General features: G+C 35.9%; 1 protein-coding gene across 3 annotated transcripts in view; it reads right to left on the minus strand.

Moving 5' to 3' along the window:
• The window catches only part of sft2d1 (SFT2 domain containing 1), a 75,660-nt gene that overhangs the window by 35,028 nt on the left and 13,481 nt on the right, over window positions 1–27,151 (minus strand). For all 3 annotated transcript variants that reach the window (XR_005630840.1, XM_039738023.1, XM_039738024.1), the window contains exon 3: window positions 26,406–26,482. Coding sequence is in view for 2 of the 3 variants with exons in the window: in XM_039738023.1 (XP_039593957.1) it covers window positions 26,406–26,482 (77 nt within the window). In the remaining variant the exon portion in view is untranslated. The remainder of the gene's footprint in view (window positions 1–26,405; window positions 26,483–27,151) is intronic.

The following is a 27,151-nucleotide window of genomic DNA, read 5'->3' on the forward strand; positions in this document are numbered from 1 at the left end:
TAGTATGACCAATGATTCTTGTATATCTTGATCTTAGTGATATATAGGCACATTATTCTGACCGGTTCACTTTTTTCACATTTTGCTATGTTGCAGACTTGTATTAAAATCACTTCAATTAAATTTTTTTCACATCAACCAACACTCAATGCCCCAGAATGACAAAGCAAAAACAGGACTTTAGAAATGGACTATAGAGATGCAAAAAGCTGAAAAACGTGTACAAATGCAATTCTTAAGGCTCAGGAGCCTCATGTAGAACGGCAAGCGTAGAACTCACACTATAACATGGCGTAAGCACAAAAGCAGGAATATGTGTACGGACAGAAAAATCCAGATGCAGGAATCTGTGCGTACGCAAACTTCCACGTTCTTCCACTACATAAATCCCGATCAGTGTGAAAAGTAACGCAAGTGCACACGCCAGTTGTCCCGCCCCAACTCCTCCCAGAATTACGCCTCTTTGAAAATGTAAATCAATATTAATAGTCCTTAAGCTCAGTGTTCTGTGAAAAGACAATGGCAAAACCACAAGGAAAAATAGAACAATTTCAGCGAATACTAAGTGGAGACAAGGAACAACTTACTATTTATTGGTTTAAACAGTGGTATAAACAAGAAAAGGAAGCTGATCGAGTGACATAGCGTGTCGGAGAAACTTGAAATCTCAAGTTCACGAAGTCCCACAGTGCCCGAAATAAAAAAAAAGTTGCATATCAAAGTCTCCATGAAAAGCCAAGTCATAGCCCACCATCTGAGTGTCACATGAAAGCTTATTAGGGTACAGAGAAAAAAAAAGGCACACAGTGGGGGAAAAAGCACGAAATGTCAACTTTAATCCCGAAACTTTCACTTTAATCACAGTTTATTTTGTCATTAAAGTAGAACATCATAAACTTAACCCTAATCTTAAAATTGTTTAATTTACTAGTTTCGTATATCCCATCGTAACAAAAGTAGTACGTTAAATGCTTTGTTTTGTATTTGATCTTCTATGTGCTCTATGTTTGTGAATCACTACGTGCTTCTTAAACCGGCTTTCTCTACCTCCGACAGGACACAGAATCAATTACATTTATGATATTACAGCTCTCTGAACAACTAAAATACTGAGATGTATATCAATAGTATTTCATGATGATAGGAGTTAAAGCATGTTATTAAACATGGGAACACGGTAGTGCAGTGATTGTGCGCGACCTTCGATAAAATAATTTATTGCAACAGTACTGTCTCTTTCAAACATACTAACCTCCAATTCCTGTCCTACCTTTTCTTTCTCCAAATACTCAATCGCCAACAATCAGCTCTGTAATAGACATTAAGCCATCTGTAAGCTTATAACGCCGATTCTTCAAAACTTTTAAGGAACATTGAAATATCTTTGCAGTACATGTTTAATTATTCTATTCTTCACGCCAGTCCCAATGAAGCACACAAACAATCCATGAATGGAGCGCCAGATCCTTGCTAGCATAGCGACACCGTGTCTTTTAATTATTAACAATATAGATTATTTAAATAAGGTTAAAGTTTTATCTGTATAATATAATAAACATATTTTGCTGCATTTCATCTTAAAAATGATATAGTCATCATGTGTAAATACGCACTTTATAAAGTGGGTCAGGTTGTGTAATATTATAACTGTATCGCAAGTTTACAGTGAGGTAATTGTACTTATAAATACAAAGCATGCTACAAGGAGCAGTTGATGGAGTGATTGATTGCGTTTAGCGCTCTTGGGAAGAAACTGTTTCTGAACCGCGAGATCCGTACAGTAAAGGTTTTGAAGCGTTTGCCGTGTGAGAAGCAGTTCAAATAGGAAGCATGGCTGAGGCAGCATGCGCTTGATGCTGTATACCGATCATTCTCTTTCTGATCAGCTGCTCCGAGTGGTGCAGCGAGAGTAATATGGAAAAAGATCATCCGCTGTGGCAACCCCTAATGGAAGCAGCTGAAAGAAGAAGAAGAAGAAGATGCAGTCAGAGTAACAACGCCAAAGCAGCTATGGTATTTAGAGTAGTTTGACCATTCTGTGGACCATTATATTGTTACAGGTTAATTACAATCAGATGCCTTAAACTAATAAACAATATGCGGTTAATTTCAGTGTATTTATAAAGCCACGTCAGTAATGTGGATCTGAAAAAGAAAGATACACCACACAGGAACAGTAGCATTGCTTTGACGCTGGATGCCGCCAGTCTGCAAAACCAAGCGGAGAACTTGCGTACGACAGGGTATGAGGTACCGTGGAAATGTGTGTGGCTTTACGCCAAGTTTAGGTTTTATACATCGCGATTTGAACGTGGAAACGTTCTTACGCAACATTTCTGCGCGTAGGCACCGTTTATACACGAGGCCCCAGGTGATCCTCAGTCCTCAGTAATACTAAATGGACTATAGAGATGCAAAAACCTGAAAAAAAGTGTAAAAATGCAATTCCTAAGGCCCAGGTGATCCTCAGTAATACAAAATGTCTGCAATTGGAGGAAATTCATTATTACTGATAATCTCCTTAGTAGTGGGCATCCTGAATAGATCATGACAGGAGTATGAACATGTAATGCTGAAGAAGGCAAAAAAAAATCATCTCTGGGAAATAGCAAATAACCCTAAGAAATCTCTTGACCTTTCAAAAGTGTCAGATCATGTGTCCACTATAAGGAAACCCCTAAAAGAATGGTATTCAAGGAAGGGAACTACAGTGGAGACCACTACTCTCCGAGGAAGTATTGCCACACAGCTTAAGTTTGCAGAACACTACATAGATGTTCCACTATGCTTCTGGAACAATGTTCTGTGGACAGTGGAGACAAAAGTTGAACTCTTTGGTGGATATCTGCTATGATATATTTGGATGAAAAAAGCACTGCACACCAATACAAAATCTCATCCCACCCTTGAAATATGATGGAAAGCAGCATTATTGTTTGGGACTGCTTTGCTCTCTCAGGGCTTGGGCTATTGCTCCCATAGGCAGAAAACAATGAATTGAAAGAACTGTCAAAAACTTTTACAGCAGAATGTCAGGGCAATAGTACAACATCTGAAACTTAATAGAAACAAATGTTGTTGATAGTAAAACGTTGGCAGAGGCAACAAGACAATGATGTGAAACAGTGGCATAAATCAACACCAGCGTGACTTAAAACAAAAGAAAGGATGCATTTTGGAATGTGCAAGTCAGAATGCAGACCTTAACCCAATCAAAATGTTGTAGCATTACCTGAACAGAGCCATTTACGCAATGAATCTCAGAAATGTCAATTAATTGAAATAGTTTTGTAAGGAGAAATGATAAAATGATGTACTGTAAGTCTGAAATGTAGATCCAGGAAATTATTCTGTTGAATTAACTACTGCTAAAGCAAGGTCTACCAGGTACTAAATACAAGCGTTTACATATTTTTTACCCAGAGCTAAACTGTGACTGTTTAATCAATATGTTCAGTATTGACAAAAAAAAATACAATTGTTTATATGTTATTAGTTAATTTAATCTGCTATGTTTAAAATTCATTTGAAGTGGTAATTTTAAATTCTTTAATAAATGAATCAGATTCACAACCAAATTCTAAAGACAAAATATTCCCAAATGTCACTGACCAGTTTACAAATGTACTTATTACTTGTAAAGTTATAATCTTGCAATTTGAATTTCATCTTATAAGTACCTACATAAACAAGTAAGAAATAAACAAACACGAGAGACATTAGTGTGACTTTTCCATGGATCACAAGTAGAATCAGCCTTGCTTTATAAATGTAAATTGTATTAAAATTAAATGTAGTGTTTGAAACTGTTAGACAGGACTGAGATAGGTACTGTTCTTACTTGGATTCAAACTTCTCAAATCATTTTCTGCAAGGGTTTGGTGTTCGGAAAAAGTTATCTTCATATATTACCATTAGGAGACACAATTCAGAAAATTAATGTTAACTTTAATTTGTATTTTGATTAGTGATATTCAATTTTACATTTCATAATTGGCAGCTGATCCTCTTTGATTAATAACTATCAATTATTAAAAAGGCATACTGTTTATTAATACAGAAAGTAACACAAGGATACATTTCTCAGAAATGTTTCATTTATGCATTACGCCTACAAAAATGTGTTTTAATGCAAAGTGAAAACATGTCAGAAACTATTTAGATTACTGAACAGCACTTAATGCATTATATTTCTTAGGAGTAGGAGCCCATCTGCATGCTTGGGTAGTCTCTAGCTAAAGATAAGATACTTTTATAATCAGTCAATGTCTCCATGTAGCACTGTATAGTTGAAATAAGATACTGAGGTCGATTTTACAGGGGCAGATAAAATTGAAGCCACAATATTTTATCCATTATTATGAATGCAAGTGACCACTGTTTGTAAGTTAACATCTCTATATGGTAGCAATTAGTTCCTTGCCTAGGCTGTCTGCTGCATTTCAGAATATAAAACATTATGTATGTAGTATTTTTGAGCCAGATGTTGGTGAAACCAAATCAAAGTCTCAACCAATTCAACAGCAGATGTTATATTTATGTTATAGGTATGATTCAGTCAACTTGTCACATTTCTTGCTGATATATCTTCTCACATTATCTTGAGCATCATGGCTCCAAAAAAAGATTACAAAAATAGAACCACCAAAGGAGTATCGAAAATGCTTTTCTTTGAATGTGAAATTTGAAGTTAAAACAGTAGGTAAAGAACCTTATTAAACTGTGTTTAATGGAGAAGGAAACAAAAAAAAAAACCTTGAGTTTGTTTAGATGACTAACATTACTCAACTTAGTGTGTCCATTTTCTGTATTTTGGTGTTATAGGAGTACAAAAAGAAAAATTTTTGAATGCAAAGAACGTAAACAGTTTTTATATTTAAATGTATGGTAAAGTATCAGTGCTACAAAAATTCACCTTATGCAAGGGTTTTCAGGGACAGATTATCTGTCCTGTATGTTCAAATAATACTTTAAATTTGAAACATTCTAATCAGAATTACTGACTATAAGCCCCACTACAAATATAAGAACTTATCTTACAAGGACGGACCCACAGAGGGATAAATTAATTGGACAACGTGCTTGTCATAAACAATAACCCAGTATAAATGAGACTGCAGAAATACTTGAAATCCATTTCCACAATAATAAAAAATATGGGATGAATGGAATCAAACACATTTTTATTAGGTATAATAAACTGAGGCATTTATACATACACTCACCTAAAGGATTATTAGGAACACCTGTTCAATTTCTCATTAATGCAATTATCTAATCAACCAATCACATGGCAGTTGCTTCAATGCATTTAGGGGTGTGGTCCTAAACAAGACAATCTCCTGAACTCCAAACTGAATGTCAGAATGGGAAAGAAAGGTGATTTAAGCAATTTTGAGCGTGGCATGGTTGGTGCCAGATGGGCCAGTCTGAGTATTTCACAATCTGCTCAGTTACTGGGATTTTCACGCACAACCATTTCTAGGGTTTACAAAGAATGGCGTGAAAAGGGAAAAACATCCAGTATGCGGCAGTCTTGTGGGCGAAAATGCCTTGTTGATGCTAGAGGTCAGAGGAGAATGGGCCGACTGATTCAAGCTGATAGAAGAGCAACTTTGACTGAAATAACCACTCGTTACAACCGAGGTATGCAGCAAAGCATTTGTGAAGCCACAACACGCACAACCTTGAGGCGGATGGGCTACAACAGCAGAAGACCCCACCGGGTACCACTCATCTCCACTACAAATAGGAAAAAGAGGCTACAATTTGCACGAGCTCACCAAAATTGGACAGTTGAAGACTGGAAAAATGTTGCCTGGTCTGATGAGTCTCGATTTCTGTTGAGACATTCAAATGGTAGAGTCAGAATTTGGCGTAAACAGAATGAGAACATGGATCCATCATGCCTTGTTACCACTGTGCAGGCTGGTGGTGGTGGTGTAATGGTGTGGGGATGTTTTCTTGGCACACTTTAGGCCCCTTAGTGCCAATTGGGCATCGTTTAAATGCCACGGGCTACCTGAGCATTGTTTCTGACCATGTCCATCCCTTCATGACCACCATGTACCCATCCTCTGATGGCTACTTCCAGCAGGATAATGCACCATGTCACAAAGCTCGAATCATTTCAAATTGGTTTCTTGAACATGACAAGGAGTTCACTGTACTAAAATGGCCCCCACAGTCACCAGATCTCAACCCAATAGAGCATCTTTGGGATGTGGTGGAACGGGAGCTTCGTGGCCTGGATGTGCATTCCACAAATCTCCATCAACTGCAAGATGCTATCCTATCAATATGGGCCAACATTTCTAAAGAATGCTTTCAGCACCTTGTTGAATCAATGCCACGTAGAATTAAGGCAGTTCTAAAGGCGAAAGGGGGTCAAACACCATATTAGTATGGTGATCCTAATAATCCTTTAGGTGAGTGTATAAAGATGATTTCAACTTAAGTAATAAGAAAGGAATAATATATTGCACATTAATATCAATAATTAAAATGCTTAAAATTAAAAGGAGTTTTCAAAAGGCAGTAAATGAACATTTATCTTTATTTAATTATTGGCAACTGCATGATGCCAGGTTCCAGGCCTGGACTGGCAATGTCTGTATGGAGACTACATATTTTCCCCATGTCTGTAAGGATTTCCTCTGGATATTTCAGTTTATTTCCTTATCAGAAAGCTGTGAATGGCAACTCTAAAGTGGTCCAGTATGAATGTGGGCCATACCACACATGTCACAAATCTATGCGGGATCGTGTCCTTTCTTGCACTCTGTACTGCTGAGATAAAATCTGTTTCTCAACGTTTAATTGAATAAGTTTGTCTAGAAAAATTTATGATTAATTTTTTTTGACATATTTAATTGCTCATTTCACTACTGTGATATCTATTTATAAATTTCAAAATTTGTGAAAAGCATTCATACATTTGTTTGCTACAGGCTAGTATGAACATTTTATATATTTAATCCTTTGAAAATTGTCATATTGTTCTATTAAACCAAAAAATAAAAACGATTAAAGACTGAACGATGGAACATACACATGAAGTCACATAGCTGTGCCCTTTCTATAACTGCTTTTTCTAGCTCATATTCACTATAAAAAATATTCTTGCGTTATTTTAACTGTGTAGTATTTTCCCAAAGACAAAAAATGGTACTAAAAATGAATAAAATAGCACAGTAGGGGCTAAAAATGTTTTCTTTCTTGTACTCATCTATAAATAACATGAAGCACCATATAAACACACACTTATTCCCAAAAGTTATAACAGTTAACAATGCATTTACCTTTTTGACCTTCTATCTGGCTCCGGCAGGATCTGAACCTAGGGGGAAAATAATGCTTCCATAAACAGAACATTATCCCCACAACTGTTTAAATGTTGAAATATCTACTTTAAATTCAATGGCATTATTAAGAAACTTGCAATACACTTGTATAGTATGAGCAATATGAATGAATAAGAAATTACACATTTAATGTAATTTTAGAAAGCTACATCTTAAACATCAACAATGTGCAACCTACTAATGAAAATTAAAAAGAAAAATATTTTCCCACTGTGACTTATTAAAAATATATAGCTTATTTTAGTTTAAGTGCAGAGGGTCCCTTAGGACACCATATTCATTTTTTAAGGATGTGTACTGTTCTTAACTACAGTAACTATGAAAATCATTAAATATTTTAATCTGTATGAAACCTTTTACTCATATTTAAAAACTTTGGTATTTCTGAAATTAAGTTTACTGTTGGAAAATACCAGTGTGTTTTCATAGTTCTAAGGCATTTGTTTTATTCAATGTATTATTTATTTTTGTATTTTATATAAAAACCATGCAGCAAAGCTTTATGTTTATCAAAATCTGGATTGTGGAGGTACAGTATGTTTATGAAAAATAGCCTTGGAAATAATTTATATCATTGAAGATGTTTGGCACCTTTTGGATTTATAAAGAACTCCGATTGCTCTGAGAAAACCTGAGTAAATACAAGGAAAAAAGCATCTATAGAGAAAGTGACCTTGTCATAAATCAGTATCAAATCTTTGGTGCCATGAGGCAGCTTATGCCATCCACTAAGCGGTTATCAGTGCAGACTATAAATATCAAATCTAAATATTTTACAGTTATAAAAAAATAAGCATTTTATACAATTTTAAATTTGTGTATCTCGTGTATAAATATTTATTTAAAAATCATATTCTTTAATTACTGTGGTATCTGGCCGGTTTGTCATCCCGGCCAATACCCCCAGGCTGCCAGATAGAGCCCTCCCTGCAGTATGGAGGTGCCCCGAAGACCAGCAGGGAGTCATGGACTTTGTAATTTTTATCCAACACCCTGCTGGATACCACAGGGGCCGCAAGAGGGAGCTACAGGGAGGACCGAAGATTCCTTTGTGCCCTATAACCCGGAAGTGCATCAGAGGAAGAGCGACGTGCTTCCAGGGTGAGAAGAAAAGGACTTGTACCTGACCCGGAAGTGATTGAGAGTCACATGGACTGGGGTTTGGGAACACTTCCGGGTCAGGGAATATAAAAGGACTGTGAGAGCTCCCAGATGGAGAGCTGAGCTGGGTGGAAGGGTGGCAATGCTTCTGGGAGTTGGAGGATTGTATTATTGCGTTTATTTGTGATTTATATGAGAATAGTGGAGGAGAGGGTGCTTTGTGCACTGTGGCGATTTAATAAAGTCGAATATTGGACTTTTACCTGGTGTCTGGAGTCGTGGACAGGGGTTCAAGGGAGCGATAGCGCCCCCTATCTGTCACATTACGCATTTAGCACAGAAAAGGTGTGTACATGGTTATTCCATACATACAGTTAAAGTATAACTTTCTTTAGAGTACAGGCTTCTGAAAGTATATCCAAAAAAGATGTATCAATTTTATTGGTGGACTGTACAGAGTGGTCCAGATCGTCTGGATGTCTTTGATTTACGCGGGGACGATTCCAGTTCGGCGCAAAGATGATTCTTCATGTTGTCGGTTCACACACTTTGATGGTCCGGGATTTTTCGGGTGATTTTCTATGTAATAACCTTAATAAGTTATAGCGTAATGAAAATTGCATAATTAGATCTGGACCACCCTATAAATGGCAAGCAACAACTTTGTAGCAAATTTGTATTGGCAAATACCAGTTTAAAGAGCAGATTTAGATACAACCAATAAAAATGTTTTGGAGAAAGTAGAAAAACTCAGCTACATGGGTAACATATTTAATCTGGATAGATGTGAAGATTTGTACAGGTAGCAAGAATGACGTGCATGAAAAATGTTGCAGGAATTGCGCCCCTTTCTAACTTTAAAAGCCTCGTCTAAGATACTGAATGGATAAGATTATACACGCTAAGTAGTGAGTTGCAAAGTGTGTAGATATAAGACATTACTGCAGATGTCAGGACAAGAAAGGAAGAATGAAACCTTGAATTAAATAAGCTATAAATGATATGAAGGATGTGCATTATAACATGAAAGACAGCATGAAAGCTTGAATTAATTAAGCTATATATTATAAGGAGGGAGTGCAGAGTATTTTTTCACCAAAAGTACTAAGTTGAACTCAAAGACACATATAAAGGAGATATGAAGACGAGGAAGGGATAAACTGAACTCCCTGAGATATGTGGTCTAACCTATCAACCAGTTAAATGCTAACTGGGCATGATAAAGAGGCAAAACATTTGAGAAGATGGAAAAAAACCAACAGATAAAATCCTAAACACCTTATTGAACATTATACTTTCACAACTAAGACCCAAAATCAAAACCCAAGTTTAGGTGGTATACTGCTAGGGGTTTAGTCCTCACTTTTCAGAAGAATAAACTCTAGTTTACTGAGCACAGCCAAGCAGTTGTTTTATTACCTGTTAAATTTCTCCATGCAGTAAAAGCAGACAACTAAATTTATCTGAAACATTAATATTCGGTGATGACCCCAGTCAGAAGCCTTTCCTCATTTCTGCATGTTTAATTAAAATCTAAAGAGTTTCTTAAAAGGTTGCAAAAATATGACTATATACTGACTACATACATACAGGATATACATAAATACATTTTTTAAGATGTCTTTTAAGGAGTTAACTAAATATGTTAAGTAATGGGGACTGCCTCGCTAAAATTTCCTTGTTCTTTGTCTACAGCAAATTAATCTTAACTTCCTTATTTGTAGAATTTGCAATGGAAATAAAGAGACCATTAATTTTTTTCTATTTCAGGAAATTCAATTATGAAATAGTTCCCATTTTAAATGACCAATCCTATTTGAATATTTTATCTGATGCATGCAAAAGCATACATACAAAGTCAAAACCTTATCAAATATCTTCCTTCTACTTTGTAATCAAGAATCTTAAGAAACTGAACAGAAAGGACTTTAGCAGGAATGACTAACACAGAAGCTTCCGTGAACCTGTGGTTAAGGAACTGGACTATAAAAGAAAAGTAAACACGTTCCACTCATCAATGATCTGCTGTACATTAATAGGTCATTTAACCAATCTTTTCTTGAACTTTAGTAAAGGGTACACCTTGCCTTATGAAGGGCCTTAGCTGCCTTGAAAGCTTCCATTTGTAATCTATTTAGTTAGCCAACAAAAAGGTCTCATTTCACCCTCCTTTCTCCTGTATTGAACTTTAGTAAAATAAGGACACTTATATATGTACAGTATTTAAGATAGTTTCTTCCATTCTACACAATGTCATTTTATCATTATTTGGTTTTCTGTCTTTATCATATGCAGAATGTTTGGGTGTTAAAAGGCATCCAGTGCACCATATAGCAGGATATTAGTAATAAACAGTGTAAGAACATAATTTAGGCATCAATTTTGCTAACCAACATATCCAGGTCAGAACTGTGGGGAAGCTGGAGACTATCCCAACAATCATCGTGCACAATACAGGAGCAACATTAGCACATGGTGCCAGTACATCACAGCATAAATACACATACACACCAACACTAGAGTCAATTTATCAATACCAGTTCACTTAACCTACATGTCTTTGGACTGTGGAAGGAAACCAAAGCACCCTGTGGAAACCCATACAGGCATGGGAAAAACTTGCAAACTCCACAAAGGGAGCATGCAGGACGCAATCCCGTCTCCTTATTGCAAGGAAGAGGAGCTACTGTACCTCTGCACCACCATTCTGTCAAAGTGACAATAAAGTACATCTGAATCTATTAATCTGGACAGGGTCGGAGGATACAAACCCTTATCAGTCAGCCACATGTACTATATCTCTTAAGGAACAAATAATACATGGGTAGTTAATGTGCACAGAAACATGATAATTGGTATTAACTGAGAAACTGCATTCAAGAATGATTTTTCAGACAATAATTAGGATTGAAATAAACAATAGTTACGACAAAAATAAGAGCAAAAAGTACACTATGCGACTCAGATTAACTCATAAGATTTAAACTGTGGCATAATCATAGTAAGATCAAAGAAACAATTATTTCATACACAGCAAGTTCCAAGAACTAAGGAACTAGTTTGGAGACAAGATTTGCTTTATAACTTTTAAACATAATTAGATCAGAAAGATTGTATTATTATTAATTTATTAAAAGAGAAAGATGCATTTTAAACAGAAATAATACAGATTTGAGAAAGCCCTATCTCTATTCACACGATCATCCATTTCTACAAAAAAGTTTGGAGGATGTTTGCCAAGAGGCAAGTGATTTTGGATTATGCAACTGCTATTTCAGGTTTTATAAGTCAGATTCAGATAAATTTGTTTATGTTTTTAATCCCAGTTTCCATGGTGGCCAATTAAATTACAATCTGATGTTATTTTGGACAACAGTTGTTGTTGAGAATACATTTTAAAGATATACTACAATGAATTTTGAAAAGTACAGGCCTTTGTGAAATTTACAGATATCATAATATCTAAAGTTTGTTACACTCAAAGAAAAAAAAATGAAATGTTTTTAAGCAAAAATAAGGTAGCAATTTTACCATATAGAGTAGAAACCTGAAATAGTTCATCCAGCCATGTTGCAGATGTGTGTATTTAGTGCTCTGAATTAGATACTTATTAATACATACTCCTCCTTCTTTTCTATATGTGTTCCTAAATGAGGGTCATGATAGAAATCTGAGCTGGTCAAACAGGACATCCTATACCTCTTGCGAAATATGTAGATCCTTTTAGAAAACACCTAGGAGGTCAGGTGTGAGATACAATCCATGAAGTATATTCTGCATCTGCCCCGGGAATCTCTCAGTGACTAAGACCTATTACCTCTTACATGGGAAGATCCTAGGAAGCAATATCACTAAATACCCATAACACCATCATCTGGATCCATTTGATCTAGTGTATCAGGTCCCCTGTTTCTAGAGCCTCACAAGATGTCCAACTTCTAGACCAGCCATCATACAAAGAAAAACCTCTATAAGTTTCTTATCACTTTTACCTATAACCTTATTTTTTATACACTACCAAAACCATATTTTACTTAATTAAATCAGCTGAAAAGAAATACAGAAGTTAAATAAAACATAGATTACTTAAATATAGACAAATAACATGGGATTCAAGACAGACAAGGCAGAGAAACATAACACAGAACAGACTGCTATTAGTTTGTTTAGAGGTCTTATGGACTTTGTTGACTTTATAATCATTTCTGCTTACATTTTCTTTTTTACAATTTCATCACGGCATCACAGTTATCTCAGCTTTGCCATAGTGCACACCCATAGATGAGTGAGGGCTAAACCCTTAGGCTGCAGCTTGAGGCTCTTTGGTATCCAAATAGATAATTTCTTGCAAAATCAAGAAATGTACTGAACACAGTTAAGGATGGGCTTCTTACACACTTGCAATTAAACATGACAGTTGTTCAACTGGCTGAATTTTAGATATCAAGCCTTATGTTCAGTACAATACAGACTGACTCTTAGTTCAAATGATGCATTGTGCTTGTAGTGGAATTCACTCATATTCGGCACATGGCCATTCTTCAATGTCCATGGTGCATAGCTGACTTCCTCAGGACTCGGTCTCACTGCTAGGGATTCATTTAGATGTTCACAGGGATTTTGCAGAGTGTCAAGTTCCAAAAGCTCTAGGGAGAGAACAATATTCAAGTCCAAAAACAGAATGAGTGAACTTCCTGGCCCAACAGAATGGGTAAGGTTCCTGGCTCCCAAGAGAATAACAGGGTTTTCGCAGACTGAGAGTGATGAGATGCAAGCACATGGTTTTAAGGAAACTTCTATTGTATGCTGATTTGATCAGAGTTCATTTCCAGGTATGGCTCCATGGCTGCTTAGATGCACAAACAGGCTCATCAGAGAAACAGAGTTCAACTTGTGATTGTAAGCTAAAGATGAATGTTCTTTTAGTCACCTCTTTAGTTTACAGACATGTCAACTCACCTTTGATAACACTTTTGATCATTATATGAAATTCAAAAGATCAGGTCATACAATCAAATTAGTCTCCTTCTGGGGTTTGGCATCCAGCTTTTTGTATTAGTGTTAAGCTTGTACTTTTAGGACAGAAAAAAGGGCAATGGCCACTTTCTTCAACACTATAAAGTTGATTTTTTAAAATAATAAAAGCCACCTTATATTTCCAAAAGAAGGAGTTTTTAACAAATTACATTTAACAACTGGAATAATTAGTTCATGAAGCAAAACATTTTAAACTAAACATAAAATTAAACACTTAATCTGATATCTATTGTAATTAAATATCTATTTTAAATAAAAGAATGAAACTAACCATTGCAATGCCATGTTTAATAATTTATGATTCAGTTGATTAAAACAGTAAAATTGATAAAAGGCAGATATTGCCTCATTTAAACAGACTTAGCCTTTACATAACACATATTTACTCAAAGTCCCTAGTAATTAAATTTGTTTGTGTTATGATGCCTTTGCACTTTCACTCTGTAAAAGTCACCTGCAACAACTGAAGAGTGGCAGATTTTAATTATATATTGCATAAATGTTCTCTCTCATACTATTAAAGAGTTAGCTATCAGTGCATGCTCCCAATCTCTCCCTCTCTGTTATTCTTTGTAAACTCCAACCCATTCATTTTTAAACCTGCTTAATCTAATTCACAGCAACAAAGGCTGAAGCCTAACATTAACCCAAAATGAAGCAGACCTGGTATAATAATAAATAAAAGACTTTCTCAACTCCAGTTACTTCAAACTTCAAATAAAAATGTTACTGCTGTATGTGGCTTTTGTTGGAAGAAATTTGTGAAAACATGCAATGGAATACATTCACGCTGTCTGTATTGCTGTCTCAAATTACCACACTCCTTCCTAATGTCTGAAATTGGCAATAAACCTATTACAACTATCAGTGTATATGACTACAGTACCTTGCGACAAACAACATTTTTTCCATACCAAAATATTCTCTCTCACAGTCCAAATGGTGAATGAAAGGTTCGCCAAACAATTAAGAGGTTTATTTGTCGATATCCCAGGTCTTCAAAATTCTCAAAAGGCATAAAATATTGTGGTTCAGCCAGACATCTGAATCCTGAATACAGTGATCCCTCGCTATATCACGCTTCGAATTTCGCGGCTTCACTCTATCGCGATTTTTTTCTCATACACGCTTACGTCACTACGCATGTGCTTTCTGAGAACTTTTATCTAAGCCCTACGATGGCTCCTAAACGTGCTGGTTTTTCTAAGCCTTCTGACAATAAAACTAAGCGCCGGAGGAAGATGCTTACTATCCAGGAGAAGGTGAAACTCTTGGATATGATTAAAGATGGTAATACCCTACAAAAGCCTCCTCGCGCATATGAAAAGACAGCGCCAGCAATTGCCTATCAAGATGTTCTTCAGCCGCGCACCCAGACACCCACTGTCTACTATTGGTTTGAATCCTACCTGGCAGGGAGAAAATTCTTTGTGAGTTGTGGTAATCAAATCTCAAAGACACATGATATCCGATATGGTGTTCCACAAGGCTCTATCCTGAGTCCGCTGTTATTCTCAATCTACATGCTTCCGTTAGGTCAGATTATCTCAGGTTACAACGTGAGTTACCACAGCTATGCTGATGACACACAGCTGTACTTATCTATAGCACCTGATGACTCCGACTCTTTCGATACACTAACACAATGTCTTACTGGTATTTCTGAATGGATGAATAGTAATTTTCTCAAACTAAATAAAGAGAAAACTGAAATTCTAGTAATTGGCAATAATGGATTCAGTGAGGTTATCAGAAATAAACTTGATGCACTAGGATTAAAAGTTAAGACGGAAGTAAAAAATTTAGGGGTAACCGTTGACTGTAATCTGAATTTTAAATCGCATATTCATCAGACCACTAGGACAGCATTTTTTCACTTAATAAACATAGCTAAAGTTAGACCTCTTATATCATTGAAAGATGCGGAGAAATTAATTCACGCTTTTGTTTTCAGTAGACTAGATTACTGTAACGCACTCCTCTCAGGACTACCCAAAAAAGACATAAATCATTTGCAACGAGTGCAGAATGCAGCTGCTAGAATCCTAACTGGGAAAAGAAAATCCGAACACATTTCTCCAGTTTTGATGTCACTACACTGGTTGCCTGTGTCATTCAGGATTGACTTTAAAATACTGCTTATGGTTTATAAGCCTTAAATAATCTCGCTCCATCTTATATATCGGAATGCCTGACGCGTTATATTCCAAATCGTAACCTTAGATCTTCAAATGAGTGTCTCCTTATAATTCCAAAAGCTAAACTTAAAAGAAGTGGTGAGGCGGCCTTCTGCTGTTATGCACCCAAAATCTGGAATAGCCTGCCAATAGGAATTCGCCAGGCAAATAAAGTGGAGCACTTTAAAACACTGCTGAAAACACATTACTTTAACATGGCCTTTTATAACTTCACTTTAACTTAATACTGATACTCTGTATGTTCAATTCTTCATAATAATTATTCACAGTGGCTCCAAAATCCATACTGACCCCTACTCTCTCTTCTGTTTCTTTTTCCGGTTTCTTTGTGGTGGCGGCCTGCGCCACCACCACCTACTCAAAGCATCATGATGCACCAACATTGATGGACTGAAAGCCAGAAGTCTACGTGACCATCATCATCAGGTCCTTCCATGAAAACCCTAAATACAAAGAGGACTGTTTGACTTATGTTAGGTAGATTGCCCAGAGGGGACTGGGCGGTCTCTTGGTCTGGAACCCCTACAGATTTTATTTATTTCTCCAGCCTTTGGAGTTTTTTTTTTGTTTTTTCTGTCCACCCTGGCCATCGGACCTTACTCTTATTCTATGTTAATTAATGTTGACTTATGTTTATCTTTTATTGTGTCTTCTATTTTTCTATTCATTTTGTAAAGCCCTTTGAGCTACATTTTTTGTATGAATATGTGCTATATAAATAAATGTTGATTGATTGATACTCCTAGTACTCCTTCAGTGGAAGAAGACAACAACGCACCTGCTGAAGATACTGCACCAACCTCTGAAGACCCTCCTACTGAGGTCATGCCTTCATAGGTTAGTGGTTGTGTGTAAGAACTGTGTGTGTTTGTGTGCAATTAAATGTACAGTACAATAATCTACTATATAAAAGCGTTCAGGATTGTCCTTCTGTCCCGTGAGTGCAAAGCGTAGCGGTATTCCGCTTATTACAGACTTACTACTTGCGGCTTGAGGTATGAAGCAACGCGATGTGAGCAGAGTTCTGGTGCTCTCATCGTTCCCTTGCTTTTGTGCGCGATGCGCTGGCAAAATAGACAAAATTATGTCTCTGGAAATAATTAATGTTGATGGAGTACAAATACCTCACCGCATAGTAAATATCAGGGGAGATGGTGCTTGCTTATTCTCATCTATAGCTTATTTAGTGCATGAAACTCTGTCTTTAGCAGTACAGATTCGGGCTGACATTGTACGACTTTGGACAGGCACTTGAGGGGATAAAAAAAAACGTAGGTTTTCAGGAGATGTTATGAATGGGCACTTGGATGTTCTCATTCCCTACACTTACATGCCTGATGTACACATGAAGCGCACAAAAATTGAGGATAAAAGTCGGTTGCCTTAAAAGGCGAGTGCGCCTAGTAATATGATATTTGTAATGTCTAATATGTCTTATTTTCTCTTATTTTGTCTAATATATTTGGTAATACGAGTGTAATGGTGACTAAAGGGTGTTATTTCATGTCTAGAGGGCTCTAATAATGTTAAAAAACTTATTTAGAAGGTCGTAAACAGGTTTTCTATACTCTAACTGCGAAAATATTCGATTTATAAATAAAGAATCCTACTTCGCGAAAATTCATTTATCACAGTAGAGTCTGGAACGGATTAACCATGATAAATGAGGGTTCACTGTACAGTTCAGGTTGCAGTAAGCTGGAGCATGAGACAAACAGAAACATTTCAAAAACCTACACTCATTCATAATAGGCCAATTTAGAATCAAGAATTTAAGTTAAAATTCTGGAAATGTACATGGGATTTAAATCACTCATGTCTTCGACTAAATTGCTACATGATTTTTAAAAACCTTGTTTGTGTAGCAGTACATGCCTTTTGTAGAGAAGTTCTACATTCAAATGTTAAAATAATTTTGTAAGACTTACATTGGTTGTATTAATCAATTGTAAATTCTGGGACTATACCGGAGCTTGATAAATAAGAGGAGACCATTCAGGTTATTAAGCTTGTTTGGTTTGCTAAAAGCTAAGGTACTTTAATGTCTCTTCTAGGTAAGTGTACTAAAAGCTGCCAAGGCTTTTTCTTCAGCTACACGAGGGAGAGGTGGGTGGGGAGTTGTTCGTTATCCATTATCACTTGTGGTACTGGTAGTGAAGTCTGAAAGAGGATAGCAACACTAAAGTCAAAATTTTAATACTGATTCAACATAAAGTGGTTCCAATCTGAAATGCATTTCCACAAGTGTGTGATTCATAGTTCAACTAAAAGAATGTTGCTGAATTGATTCTAAATTTATTATTTGAGGATTCTGAAATCATGAATTAGGTCCCAGAGCAGCCAACCCTGTTCAGTAATAAAGAGGTTAAATTTGTTGAGCGTCTGTGAGTGTGACATGTCTATTACACCTGGGATGCATTTATTTACTCTTTTCAGCACAGCTTCAAAAGCTGCTAAAGTGCATCTTTTGTGTAGCAGAGTGACTACAATGAAATACAGTACTCTATTATTTTAGAATGTGAGAAAAACATTTAGTTTATGTTCAACAGATTTTAAAGATGTAATCTAACATATTTTTGCCTTTTTAATTGCTTCGATGCATTGCCTAAATAATGAGAATGATAAATTAACTGTTACAGTTTGCCCCTGCTTCCTCATAAAACAACAGCTTGAATCATTGAGAAAATCATAAAAGAAAAGAGGGGGAAACTCCAGATACTTCAGAGAATGGGCTTTTTTTGCTACAATGAAAGACCAGAACTGCCTGGACAGGGTCATGGCCCTGAAAAGAACTAGAAGTCTACATATGTTATTCTTGCCTTTTCAGATGGAACAAGGGAACCAGAGGTCCACCCTTTCTGTACAGGTGATCACAATTCTGTGCATGCACATGCCACTGGACCAAACGTGTGTAATGCTAAGTATTGATTGGTGTTGTGAACCTACAGGTGACTGACTCTTATTTAAAAAAAAAAAATTGAAAATGATAAAAAATAGAAGATATAATCAGTTCAGATGTATTGTCATATATACAAAGTACAAATAGCAAGCACCACACTGCCACTCATCATGAACCTCATTCTGTAAGTTATGTAATATATAATAACAGTAATAGGAGAAAAAAAACATAGCCCCTGCCAAAAATCACCATACCCCACTGGTTTCATGGGTCACGATTTCAGTAAAATAAAACCATACATAGAATGGTATTACAATGTTTTTCATACACTCAAAATAAAGCCTGCACCAGTTTCCACTTGGGAAAGAGAGAAGACAAGGCAAGAGCACAGTGCTGTAATGTGGCAATCTACTGTCAAACCACTGTATCTCAATGCGATTCAGTATGTTTACGAGCAAAGCATATAAAAAATATATATATATAAAATTGTAGTACACAAGGCACATGATTTGATTATACATGTGCTACCACCACACATTTTGAATCCCATAGTTTTAATGGTTTGATGGCAAATGCACACCCAAATCAGGTGATTTCATAGCATACACTCAGCACATTTTTGCACAACTTGTTTGTTACAAGCCATGGCAGAACACAATCCTTGAGGAAACAAAACTGGAGAGACAAAAGAAGGAAAACTTGTAATGTTAAGCTAGAGTGAAGCTACTGGCTATTGGCTGTGTACCTGTGGAAAATGTAAAACTCCACCCACTACAGCCACTGTGAGCAGACAAGCAATCATGAAATGTATCTTTCAATTGGTGATAAAATTTATTACTTATAGTTTATTTATGTTGTCAAAAGCATGTCTCAGACACACAGAAGGCTCCTTTTCTTAAACTGAAAACACTTTCATTGTAAAATGACATTCAATAAATTTTAAGGCTTGTGTTTTAAGATTTGGACTCATAATCTTTCAGCACAAGTTTAAAATTCAAGAACAGGCTAGGTACTTTTATAAAAAAAAAGTGCTTACACTTTAAAACACAATTTCAGGTGGCAAATTAGTATATACCATGATTGTAAAGAAATAACTTTGACTTGAGAAATACCAAACTTAATTTTTAAAAGGAATCTGAGTTCCGGTTGGTTGAGCACCCCCCAGTGGTCACAAAATCTAAAATGTTAAATCCAGTTCATTGGTGGGTTACTGTAGGTGAATGTTACCGGTCTTTTAAAACACGTTAAAATTATTGTTCCTTTTGCTGATGTGTAGCACTTTACCCTTGTCGAAACAAATTTACATTTGTACAACCTGTTTAAAAGATTTGTAAATTTCACAGAATCTAGCCTTGGAAATTAAAAAAAGAAGTTAAAAAATACAATTTTATTGAAACACATACTGCAGTGTAAATAAATGGAAATTAATGCGCATGAAGACTACTTATCTGGCACTCTTGCTCACACAATGCAAGAATTCTATAAAAAAAAAAAAAAAGATACTTATTACAAACATTGTTGTAAGCTATTTGAGTGCTTAAGTAAAACAAAAAATCAGTCAAAGTAGTTCACTGTAGCCCTGCTGCCTTGTAGTTAGGAGGCCCGGGTTCGCTACCCGGATCCTCTCTGCTTGGAGTTTGCATGTTCTCCCCATGTCTGCCTGGGTTTCCTCCGGGTGCTCCGGTTTCCTCCCACAGTCCAAAGACATGCAGGTTAGGTGTATTGGCGATCCTAAATTGTCCCTAGTGTGTACTTGGTGTGTGGGTATGTGCGTGTGCCCTGCGGTGGGCTGGCACCATGCCTGGGGTTTGTTTCCTGCCTTGTGTTGGCTGGGATTGGCTCCAGCAGACCCCCATGAACCTGTATTTAAGATATAGAGGGTTGCATAATGGATGGATGGATGGATGGATGGTTAACTGTATTCCTTATTACCCAATTTCTTCCTATGCAACATCACTATATGCAGATTCTGTACAATATATAGTGCCTAAAGAAAGCAATTTAAATGTAAAATTTTGAATTGAAATAACCATTATAACTGTGCATTTTAAGTTTAGTTTCAAATTTGTTTTCCAAAATCATGACAAAACAAACAATATTTGAAACAGTAATGTCAAAATAATGTATAGCATACACTCGCCTATAAGTCAGGTTTTGAAACCTGAAAAAAATCCATCATAAAAATCAGACCCCAAACTTATATGCCCGTTCAAATATACGACACTTTATTTTTTATTTTTTTTTACATCTTCTTGCTTCCTCCGATCTTGCACCAGCTTCTCAGACACATCGAACTTTGTTGCAGCAGCCCAAGTTACCCATTTCTTTAGCCACTTAAATGACTTTTAAATTTAAAATCAGTTTCATATTTTCTTATGATCGAACACTCCATTGTAGATAAAGGATGCTCTTACGATAAAGGTATATGAGGGTATGAGATACAAAAAACAAAAAACAGTGCAAATGTCGCTTTGGAATAGTTTGGGTGTTACTGCGTGGTCACATAGAAAAATACATAGAAAAAAAGGCAGTGTGCTACATGGTTACTCTCTCAGGTGTGGCGTTAGCATATCATAATCTCTTGGATCAATAATGCGAGTTTTTCGCATTCGACTTATACGACCGACATTATAAAATACCTGAAATTATACAGTAAAATCAAGCCCGACTTATCCATGGGAGAACTTAAACATGAGTATATACAGTACTTCTTAATCGTACAGTTCTATTTTAATAAACAGAACAGAAAAAGTAGGATGACATCAGTATAGTTTTCTTTTCTATTTAGTTAAAGAATCAGCATTGTAACAAAATGCATCTGTTTAGTTTATACATTTGCAAGAAAGTCAGAAAAAATCTTAGCAAAAGCAAATAGTGTAACTTGCCTCAAGGCAGTTAAGCACTATAGGAATTGCATAACTTATGCTTAAAGTGAAGTTTAACCAAAAATGTGGCATTAAAGAAACCCTATTCATTCCACCAAGTACTGTACATACAGTCAAAGTAAAAAGTATGTGAACCATTTGGAATTATTTGGTTTACTGCATGAATTGGTCATAAAAAGTGATCTGATCTTCATCTAAGTCACAGGTACTGATATACATAATGAGCTTAAGCCAGTGACACACAAAAAAAAAATTCTACTCTTTCAGGTCTTTATTTTACAAATGCATTCAAAATTCACAGTGGTAGTGGAAAAAGTAACTGAACCTTGGGATTCAATAAATGGTTGACCCTCCATTGGCAGCAATGACCTCAACCAGGAGCTTCCTGTAACTGCAGATCAGACTTGCACATCGTGTGGGGGGGAATTTTAGCCCATTCTTCCCTGCAGAACTGCCTTAACTCTTTGGTTGTCTTCTGTGTATGGCTCTCTTCAAGTCATTCTACAGCATCTCAATAGGATTGAGATCTGGGCTCTGACTGGGCCACTTCAAAAGGCAGAGTTTGTTCTTCTGAAGCCATTGTGCTGTGGATTTGCTGCGATGTTTGGGGTCAATGTCTTGTTGCATCACCCAGCCTCTTCTGAGCTTAAGTTGATGGACAGACACCCTCACATTATCCTGGAGAATTTGTTAATAAACTTGTGAATTGATTTTCCCCTCAATGTTGGCAAGCTGTCCAGGCCCTGATGCAGCAAAGCAGGCCCAAATCATGATGTTCCCTCCACCATACCTTACTGTAGGGATGATGTTTTGATGTTGATATGCGGTGCCCTTTTTATGCCAAATTAAGTTCTGCTTGTTCCTCCCAAATAGTTCAATTTTGGTTTCATCACTCCACAAAACATTTTCCCAGTACCGTTGTAGAGTGTCCAAGTGCTCTTTCGCAAATTTCAGGCGTTCAGCAATGTTCTTTTTTGATAGCAGTGGCTTCCTTCTTGGTGTCCTGCCATTGACTCCTTTCTTGTTCAATGTTTTGCGTATAGCTGACTCATGAACAGAGATGTTAGCCTGTTCTAATGACTTCTTCAAGTCCTTTGCTGTCACTCTAGGGTTCTACTTACCTTATTGCTGACTTTGCGTTGTGCTCTTGGGGTCATCTTGGCAGGGCACCCACTTCTAGGCAGAGTAGCCACAATACCAAATTGTCTCCATTTATAGACAACTTGCCTAACAGTAGCTTGATGAATATCTAAAATCTTTGAGAGGACTTTGCAACCCTTTACAGCCTTATGTAGATGAACAATTCTCGATTGTTGCTCTTCAGACAGCTCTTTTGTGCAAGGCATGATTCCCATCTACATATGCTTTTTGTCAAATGCTCAAACTCAAACTTCATAGTTTTTTTTATCAATCAAAGTAAGCTTTTTAAAAAGTCATTAGCTTAGGGTTCACTTACTTTTTCCAACCTTCAGTTTCACAGTTTGAATGATTTATTCAATATGGTCAGAAATTCTCTGAAAATCTGTGTATCTTTAGTTATAAGAAACCGTGTTTATTCATTATTGTGACTGACATGAAGAAAAAACCATGTTTTATATGGGAATTAGACATACAGTGGGATGCAAAAGTTTGGGCAACCTTGTTAATAGTCATTATTTTCCTGTATAAATCACCTGCCTGATTTTGTTTGAACAATTATTGCACACTTTCTGTAAATCCAATAAACTTCATTTCACTTCTCAAATATCACTGTGTGTCTCCTATATGATATATTTAACTGGCATTTTTTATCGTAACAACCAACGATTTATACAGGAAAATAATGACTATTAACAAGGTTGCCCAAACTTTTGCATCCCACTGTATACATAATTCCTAGGGTTTCACATACTTTTTATTTTGACTATATGGCAAACTTTATTGTAACATTCATGTCCATAACACATCAATATTTATAAATCTACAAAGCAGTAGAATTATTAATTAAATTAGCAAAAAAGACAGGTTTACTGACTTGTAAAGACATTCTTAATGGCTTAGATTAACCTTCAATCAGTCCACAAACTTTTAAGATACCAGACTGGAGATATGGTATAAAAATACATGTCTTCTACTACACCTCTATAAATACTGTTTATTTAATTCTATCATTACCTCTTTTGGAAAATCAATATGAGATGAGTAGATAATGATGCAAAGTTTATCCAAAATGGAAAACTAGGTAAAGGTAAAGTAAACCTGCATTTTTTTCAATCCTGGACTGAACCCAGCTTCTACTGCACAACACACAATTGTACTGCTGATTTGGCAGACTATGGTTACCTTGCACATAAACAAATGCCTCAGTGAATTACGGTATTACTAAGAGCAGTTCTTGTACACCATTTGTAACATTCCAGGTAAAGGTTTTTGTACAGATTCCCTGACAGTTTCCCCTAATTTTAGATGTACTACATAAAAAGAATAAGGGACTATATTAATTATCATTGCACCAGACTTGCCAAAAATTACACTGGTACCTATGATGTAACACATCCATTTTGAATTTAACTCGAGAATAAAGTGGCCCCACAATACCTAGAATACAGATTACATCGATCAGGCTGGTTAAGTCTTCTATAAAGCAAATTAACCTTGTTTTTAGTGACGTGATAATTAAAAACCATTTGCAGTAGAAAATAAGTAGATTAGATTCCTAGGGTTTCACATGATTTATAGTAGCCATCAGTTTAAATACCATGGTTAATATCAAGAATCCATTATGTTTTTGGTCATTATATAATTCTGCATTCAAGTGGAGTGCCTTGAATTTTTAGATAAAACCAATTTGAAGAGTTCAGTACAAAGATAAATAATAAATGTGTCAGTTTAAAACAAAGACTCATACTGTGAACAATGTGGTTCCATTATACAAAAGCAAATTATGCATTAGTATCAAAAATGTTGTCATAAAAAGTATTATGTTTTAAACTCCAAACTAACTGCAAATAATAATTATGGAAAAAATAAAATAATTTATTTAAAAATTTTCAAGAGGGACGTGTTATCTAAAAAAGCAGTAAGTGCTCATTACTTAACAGTTACATGAAAAAAAAATTAGCTCCAAAAGTAACTGAAAGCAATTCACAATTTAAACAGGAAAATCTGCATCTTCTGGTATCTGTAGTAACTGGCTCAATTCACTTTTGTGAAAGGTAGTGTGAAACTGCAAAGCAGACCCATGTGAGAATTCAGACTGGAAGAGCTTTGTGTCAAAACACACAACACAGAATAAAAGTAGCTGAAGATTGCATTTTTTGGCACATGCATTTCTTTCAAAGCTTGCAGATGTGATTTATGCAAAATATCATTTTCTTTGGTACATGTACACGTTTTAGGCACAATGGGGAGAAAAAGTTTCTGAAATTATATGTACACAAAGTGGATAACTAGTATAAAAGCTGTATTGCTGACTAGAAATTTAAGGTTTTTCAAAATTTACTTAAAATAAGCTGCAAACTTCGACGTAAAATTGTCCCTTTAAAAATAATCAACAGAGGCGCAAGGTATAAATATGAAAAAAAAAAAAAGAAAAAAGGTGTAAAGATATAAATAAAAATAAGAATACTATTTTACACACAATTGTTTAGTCATTTTCCGGTAATGATTTTTGTTGCAGTGAGAAAAATAAGCTTCTGGACTTGCTTAGGGACACATTTGGATTGCTTAGCAGTCATCATCGGTTTTTTTAGCAGTTATTGCATACCAGGCACAGCATCTTAAAATACATAGTGTTTTTGGACTAGTAACAGTAATTTGCAAACATAAAAACAGCTCAATATAAAACTGAAGTATTGTAGTTTGTACAAAAAGTACTGGCATTTACATACAACAGCTAAACAAAATAAAAAACATACTACAAAATGTAGTATCTGATATTAATTCTGTTAACAATACAGTACTTTAATTGTATTTCTTGTGATGCATGTCACTCTAAGAGTGCCCCTGTGTGGTGTCTGAAGGGAGCCAGACACAAGGGAGTACAGTGTGGGCCCCAGACACCTCAATCTTTATAGTCCTCTCCCCACATAACTCTCACTCCCACTCTATAGCACACTGCCTGTGCATGTATCACACAAGGCATATGTGTGTCTCCCTCATATCAGACTATTGGTAGCAACATGGTAGCATTATTTTTGTCTTTTTATTTAAATATGGATGGATGACTGTATGACAAAAAATTTCTGCTACATTTTGGCCATTCACTATGCTTTTAGCAAATGCGAACCATATCTTTTCTAACCACTCTTCAAAATGATCTAATTTTTAGTTCCATCCATTTAACATGTTTAAAGATACACAGTGCAGTGCAGTTTAACTTTTTTCATTGGGATATTTTGTTAGTTTGACTTTGCTGCCATCTGGTCAGTGGTTGAGCTTTTTTTTTCTTTGTAACAGCTGGAGTATTTTTTGTCATAAAGCTGGTCTGAGGCTGGTTCTCAATTTTGTGCATCATAGCACAGCTGTTGTCTGGGAGCATGCCTGAAGATACAATGAGCATCTGCCTTAATTAATTTACAGCTGGTACACGAAGTATGCAGTATTACTCAGAAGCATATACAGTCAAGGCAATCTGGAAACCAAGTGCCAGCATTAATGGGAAACAACCAATCCCGTTTGTGAAAATCATCAACGCACAACCTTGTCACAAATCAGATGGTCCACACAAATTAAATGCAAGCAATAAAGTCGCTTTTTAAGTTATTTAGAAAACTAAAGCATTTTTAAATCATTTTGTATCGCAATAGATGTGAACTTGCATAGCAAAATTTGATGGAAAACAATTCCAGTTTTTCACCACTATTGTACATGAACATATCTTACATTTCCACATTAATCTTACCCATTTACTGCCAGATTACATATGAAAAATGTGGCTTACCTTGCCAATGCTGCAATATTTCCTAGAGTGTAAAAAACACCAAATAGCTTGACGTTGACAAAAAGAAGAGCTGTACCCTATCAATAGTAAAAAAACAAAACAAAACACATTAATGCTGATTGCCACTGCAATTTAGATTAACAAGACATTTAAAAAATATTTTCTATAATCCATTACTAATAAAACTATATTAGACTATAAATACTTAATGTAATGCTGTAGACTCAATGTCTTTCAAGAAAGTAGCACCCTCTACTGGCACGTTTTAAAAATCAAAATCAAACAAGTTGCTCTCCGGGCTGCAATCCTACAAAAACAAATATCAGGCTTTTTGTGCTTTGAATGATAAGCAACATTGGGTACACAACGATGATCCAAACAATTCATGCAAAAAGTGACAAAAATGATTTTATTTCACCTTGAAATAAGCACTATAAAAGAACCATATTGAAAAGTACACATTTGACAAAACAAGGTAAGTGAAAAAGTCAGGATTACTATTATAAATGTAGTTCATTCATTTCTAGTGAAGTACAGTATATCATGGGCATGATCACAAAAATACCCACATGAGGCAAATTTAGAGTCAATTAAACTAGTACACATTTGGGATGTAAAAATTGGAACACCTTGAGAAAAATATACACAGGGAATATTTGGAGAAAAACATACACAGAGAACGTATAAGGTCTTCACATATATTGACCAGAACAGGATTTAAACCCAGCCTGCAGCAGCTCTAACTA

This window comes from Polypterus senegalus, chromosome 16, assembly GCF_016835505.1.
Source record: "Polypterus senegalus isolate Bchr_013 chromosome 16, ASM1683550v1, whole genome shotgun sequence".
NCBI classification, from domain to species: Eukaryota; Metazoa; Chordata; class Cladistia; order Polypteriformes; family Polypteridae; genus Polypterus; species Polypterus senegalus.